Below are 5,772 nucleotides of genomic sequence, written 5' to 3'. Positions count from 1 at the left end.
ACTCCTCTTTCCATCCACTCTAACCAGCTTCCCTGTCCCTCTCCAGACTCTCCACAGCATGTTTAACTATAGTGGTAAAACAGATTGGTGTAGGATAGTGTGCTGAATGGATGTGATAAAAAAAATACCAATGAATACATACCAATGAATGTGTTGTTTATTACCAGTTATTGAGTAAAAATAAGCACAAATTATCTGTCTCTGTTAGCATACAAACTCTTAATTTCACCAGATATAAGATGGTGTGGACTTAAATTTGCTTTTAACTTATTTTATTTTATATCTGACACCAGAATAATTTTTTTATGTTCAGGTTTGTTTGTTTTTTTACCATAGGAAGGATTATATCACTTAATAAAAAAATAAAAATAGCTTTTCATTTTTGCCATCATAAATACCTGACAAAAACAAGCTCCATGTTTATCAAAAAATATAATTACTAAAGAAAATGTTTTTTCTTATTATTTCTTTGTTGCCTTTTGTCCTAAAAAAAAAGGTTCAGAAGGTAAAGGCTGCAGCACTTTCTTTTTAGCGTACCATGACACCACTACCTTTGTTTCCTGTTTAAACTCCATTTCTCTTCCTACTACATCCTTTAGACAAACATTCCTGACAGATCATTCGCTGATCGGTTTGTTCAGAGAAATTTGATCTTGTCCTTTTCAACACATTTTTATCTTCTTCATTTTAACAGTCCCTCTCTTTGATCCTTAGCTCCTCTCTCTTCAGGCTTGAATTATATTCAGGGACCAGGAGGATGTTGCCATCTGAGAGGAGAGCAAAGGAGATAAAAGACATCAACGGTTAAACAAAGGAAATTATTACCATTTTTGAGCCACACAGGTCCTACCTGGGAGCCAGTTGGTATCTCCCTCTGTTGGGGTACCGTCCACCTCTGGGCTGTTTAGGAGGCCGGTTTCCTTCATAGGAGTCAGAATATAAGTGGAAGCTTTGACCTCGTCCTCCTCCTCTGTGTCCTCCTCTCCACTGCATTCTCTCTGGGTTTTCATAGTTCTGTTCTCTACAACCTTCTCCCCTCTCCCTCCATCTTTGTCCATGTTGAAGGTCTTTTTTTGTCTCACCTCTCCAAGCCCGATCAACTCTCTGAGGGGAACCTGCAGGTGAGACAAACACATCTAATGGAAACTTCAAAAAGAAGAATAAACAACTTTTATTACTTTAAACTGTGGGTTTGCTGGAACTTTATTACAAAAGTAACCCAAAATATCACAATAAAGACACTAAGAGAGGCCTTCTGTCTTGGTAAGTAAAATATCCAGGATCCAGGAACACAGACATTGCCAGATTATTCTTTTGCAGCTATTTGTCACGCATCTCAAACTTGAGACTGAAAAGCTGTACAATATTTTTTTTTTTTTTTTTAGAATAAAATGTAATCATTCATAAAAACAAAACAGCTACCAAACCCAAGAATTGTTTTCCCTCCTCCTAGACCTTCCTCTTTGCCATCAATAGGACCAAGGCCACCAACTCTGTAATGGGGCAATTGGTCAACTGACCAAGACAGGTCCTCTGAGCTTTCAGCAGAGCATTGTCAGTTGTGCTCAATTAACCTGCAGAAGAAGCAGCACCTAGACTTAGAACAACATAGAAGCCAAACAAACACTTCATTGGGACTTTTCAATGAAAACCGTCTTTAACCATTTGAAACCTAAAAAAGACTCATGTTTTGTTTCCTCCACAGCATGATGGTGGTACCACCATGTTTTACCTTTAACAAACTCGATAGTTCGTTAAAGGTAGATTGTAGAAATATATTCCACATAATATAGTTAAGAAAGTTCAGTTTGGGTCTCAATTGGCTGGAACAACTTCTTCCAAACATTTGCTGTCTCCTAAATGGTTTCAGATAAACTGTAAATAGGGATTTTATGTCTCCATTTTAACAATTGCATTTTTCTTGGCATTAAAGGCAGATATGTGGAGTCTACAACTAACAGGTGTTCTTCAGCAGATTCTCTGACCTGAGTCCTCTATAGTTTCCACTTGCATCTTAGATGCTTCCCTCCATGAAGTTCTACTTGGCATGTCTTGGTAGGTTAACAGGGGTGCTATACTCATTCCGTTTTGAAATGATGGAGCAAACAGAACTCTGTGATATGTTCAAAGTTTGTTATATAATCTCTGACCTTTCTGCTGGGTATTTATACTGAGAGTCAATTACTTGTAGGTAAGCCTCCCGACTGCAATCCCTCACACTAAGCATGCTTGTAGCGACAGTGGAGAGGAAAAACTCCCTTTAAACAGGTAGAAATCTCCAGCAGAACCAGGCTAACTGACAAGATGTCTAGATTTTATTAAAGATCATTCAAGCATAGATTGAAATGCATGCAGATCTGATTTAGAAAAACAAGGTAAAGGAATTACTAACATATGACAAACCTCACAAATAATCCCACAAAAAAATTAATAATTTGGGGGAACTGCAGGTAGATATTTACACATGTTCTTTAGCTGATTTTCAAAGTAATTAACTGACATGAAAAAACAAAACCCTTAGCAAATTTAGCTTGAAGTTTACGTTACTCTGGATTGAAGAAAAAGGCCCTAGGATGTTTGCATAGAGGGAAACCAGGCAGATGGGTGAGATTTTATGCCAATTACAAACTAGAGCAAATAAAAAAAATCCAAGTCCAAGTTTAGACTTTATCAAAAGAGACATGCGGTCTACTAAACTAAATCAGACCACAATATAAAGTCTGAGTGTTAAATGAGTAAAAAAAGCACACATATAGATGCCAACTGCTAGCGGATGGTATGTCAGGCCACAACCACACAAGCTTTTATTTATTTGACTCTTTCTTTTCCTTACATTTTTATCTTTTAAAAAACTATAAAGGAAATCAAATATGTACAGATAGATAAAAGTTGCCACTATCGGGTGAAAGATTAGAATTGGATCACTGCTCTCAAGTCATATTATGTAGTCTGTGAAATAAAGTCAGAATAAATGTCTGTTTTCCTTTTTGGACTGAGAGTAAAACGAAAGGACGTGGGAGAGCAGCTATTCTGGAATCGCTGTTGGAGCGTGATTGCGAAGGCAGACAGGCAGAGGAGATATTTGCTGAGGAGACTAAACATCAGGCCCGGTTCCAAACAAAAACCAAACCGGCTTCTCAATGATACCACATAGCGCCACCACTACTCTCACACACACACACTTCATCTCCCCACAGCTCTGTAGTAATGATCAGTGTCTGTGTCCAACAGAAATGAAACTCTTAGACACAAGGAGTTATATCCTTCATCTATGAAACCAGAAACATCCTTGTAAGACCCACAAGGGTTGATTTGGGCAAGAAGCAGATGGTCCGGTGCAAGTTTTCAGAGTCAGCTACAACATGGCACACAAAGAAAAGGTTTGAAATATTATGGTTTATAATCTGCAGCTGGATTGCACCACCAAATATCTGCGTGCTATAAATTATTACCCAGGCTGGCCACAGAACCTGAATGTTAGGAAGGGTATTAGGAAAATTTACACATTCAATAAAATTATAAGTGTGCAAATGTAAAAGGGAAGACAGAATAGAAAATCTGAAATTAAAAAGTGATATATTGAGAGGGAGAGGGGAGCATGAGGAAAAGGGGAGCATAGAGAGGGGAGAGACAGAACTGAGGAGTCTGTAATCAGTTCGTCTTGTTGTGTGTCTTAAAATAGAGGTCTCCCAGCCTATAAACAGAAACCTGCTATTACTGCTGCACTGACAAAGCAAGCCTCCACCAAATCGTGCACAGCAGTACACACGTGCGTATGTGTGTGTGGGGGGGTCTGCACACAAACAGAAGTATGCACTACAACCACAGAACACATGGACTTCATTACAGCACAGCCCTCTGGGTAATGTGGTTCAGTTAGGGGGCCCAAAGAACTACAAATATAGATCAACTCTCACATAGTTAAAAAAAAAAACACACAAAAACAACATAAAGTTTGTAATTTAGAAACAATTCGTAAATAAATAAGGCTTGAATTAAACAATGAATTTGGACTTTCTCCTTTTTTATAGACAGACTCTCGTTCTGCTCCCTTCAAACAGATTTTATTATGTAGACATAATGAGCGATTAGCACAGACAAAAACTATCCTTTTTATATATTACAATACTGTCTCATGATATTTATGTATTTCTGACACTGAAACCTGTTTTATCGTTCAGTTTATATTAAACCTTTTTTAAGGTAGATTAGATTGGCAAATAACAAAAAATACAAACCGAGTTTAGATGGGTCTTAAAGTGAATGAGACAAAAGTAAAAGAACACAAATCTTTCAAAATAAAGTAATGGTTTTGAAAACTCAAGACAGAAAGCAGCCCCTCCCTCACATGCGCTGCAGGCAGATTATCTGGGGCAAAGTTATTTTCTAATCTCCAATTTTGTTTTCTTCTCAGCTCTGCTCCATCTCCACCAAGCTCATCTTAAGGTTATAAACCTGCTTATTTGGTTCAGTAAGTAATGAGGAAAACCTTTTTCTCTACAACTTGTTAAAAAAAAAAAAAAACTGTGACATTTTCTATTTACTCCTTCGATAAATACCATGAACCATTTCCAACAGAACCCTTCGCTGCACGAGGACATTGAGGTTTTCTGGCATGCATCTTAACCACAGGATCCTAAAAACAGCCGAACAATTCTTAAATCCGGTCAAAACATTTTCTTTTTTTTCTTTCTGACCCTCAAGGAAGGTTTTCTAGATCAAACATCTTTTCCAAAGAGTTCAGGCTCAAATACCAGCATAATTACACATGACAAAGGACAGCAAGGAAAAAACATCCCCAGCGATAATAAAACACAAAAAGAAAGACAGAAACTATTCTCAGCATTAAATGAAAGTCAACAAAATAAGGGAAAAATAAGAAGCTAATAAAAAGAAAGAAAGTATGATCATAACTTACTGTATTTTCTATCTTTATTTAATCAGGTCTGGATTTGTACGTATTGTAGATTTAAACCATTTTCTGTTAGTTGTTTAAAAATGATTTAAGACAGAAGCAGGCAGACGGATACATAAGGCAATTTCAAAGAAAAACAAAAAACTGCTTTATTTTCACATTAAATAAAGGTGCATTTTTATAAATGTAAATATAAAAACAAAGAGTCGATTTATAATAGCAAATCAATTCAGTGCTTCTATCACACATTGTGTACCAGTTTGATCATTATAGCTTACAGCTAATAAAATTCTGATTCTATGAAATTTCAAATTTTTATTAACGATTTTGATTTTAACACAGAAATCCTATAATATGGCCATGATACATTCTTAAAGAGTGTCTTATTGGGGGAAATAGTTTCTCTCGCACTTTTGGCACCAGAGACAACATCAGAGGCATCTGATGCATATCAAGGACTAAACTGTAGCTGAGAGATCTGAAGTCAAATGAAAGTTAATTTAACATGTCATTAATTAATTAACATCACAGGGTGACGTTAATTAATCAATGGAGGAGTGGAGAAGCACAGAAAACAAGTGTGGCGAAGTGCTTCCTTGCTAAGCTCCACGATGTAATTATTGAAGCAAAATGAATCTTACCCAAGTGCTGAATGCAACCACAGTTAAGAACATTGACTTTTAGTAAGGTTCTGTTTAAAAGTATTTTTAAATATACCTTTGTTAGTCTTATGCAATTTTATTTTTTTCTTTGAACAAACTGAATTTTTCGATTTGATCTGCTGTGAGTCCAGGGTATGCAACCATAGACATTTACTACAGGATATTTGTTATTTGATATTTCCAATTTTTGGTTTT

At 36.4% G+C, this 5,772-nt stretch overlaps 1 protein-coding gene across 3 annotated transcripts in view; it reads right to left on the bottom strand.

Annotated features, from left to right (window-relative positions):
* Positions 1–380: 380 nt before the first annotated feature.
* fam120b (family with sequence similarity 120B) overlaps positions 381–5,772 on the bottom strand; it is a 26,349-nt gene continuing 20,957 nt past the window's right edge. For all 3 annotated transcript variants that reach the window (XM_015386494.1, XM_015386495.1, XM_015386496.1), the window contains 2 exons: positions 851–1,115; positions 381–767 (listed from right to left, as the gene is read on the bottom strand). In XM_015386494.1, the coding sequence (XP_015241980.1) occupies positions 743–767; positions 851–1,115 (290 nt within the window). In that variant the 3' untranslated portion in view covers positions 381–742. The remainder of the gene's footprint in view (positions 768–850; positions 1,116–5,772) is intronic.

This window comes from Cyprinodon variegatus, unplaced genomic scaffold (assembly GCF_000732505.1).
Source record: "Cyprinodon variegatus isolate N-32 unplaced genomic scaffold, C_variegatus-1.0 Scaffold369, whole genome shotgun sequence".
Taxonomy (NCBI): Eukaryota; Metazoa; Chordata; class Actinopteri; order Cyprinodontiformes; family Cyprinodontidae; genus Cyprinodon; species Cyprinodon variegatus.
This window is presented reverse-complemented; position numbering and strand designations above follow the sequence as displayed.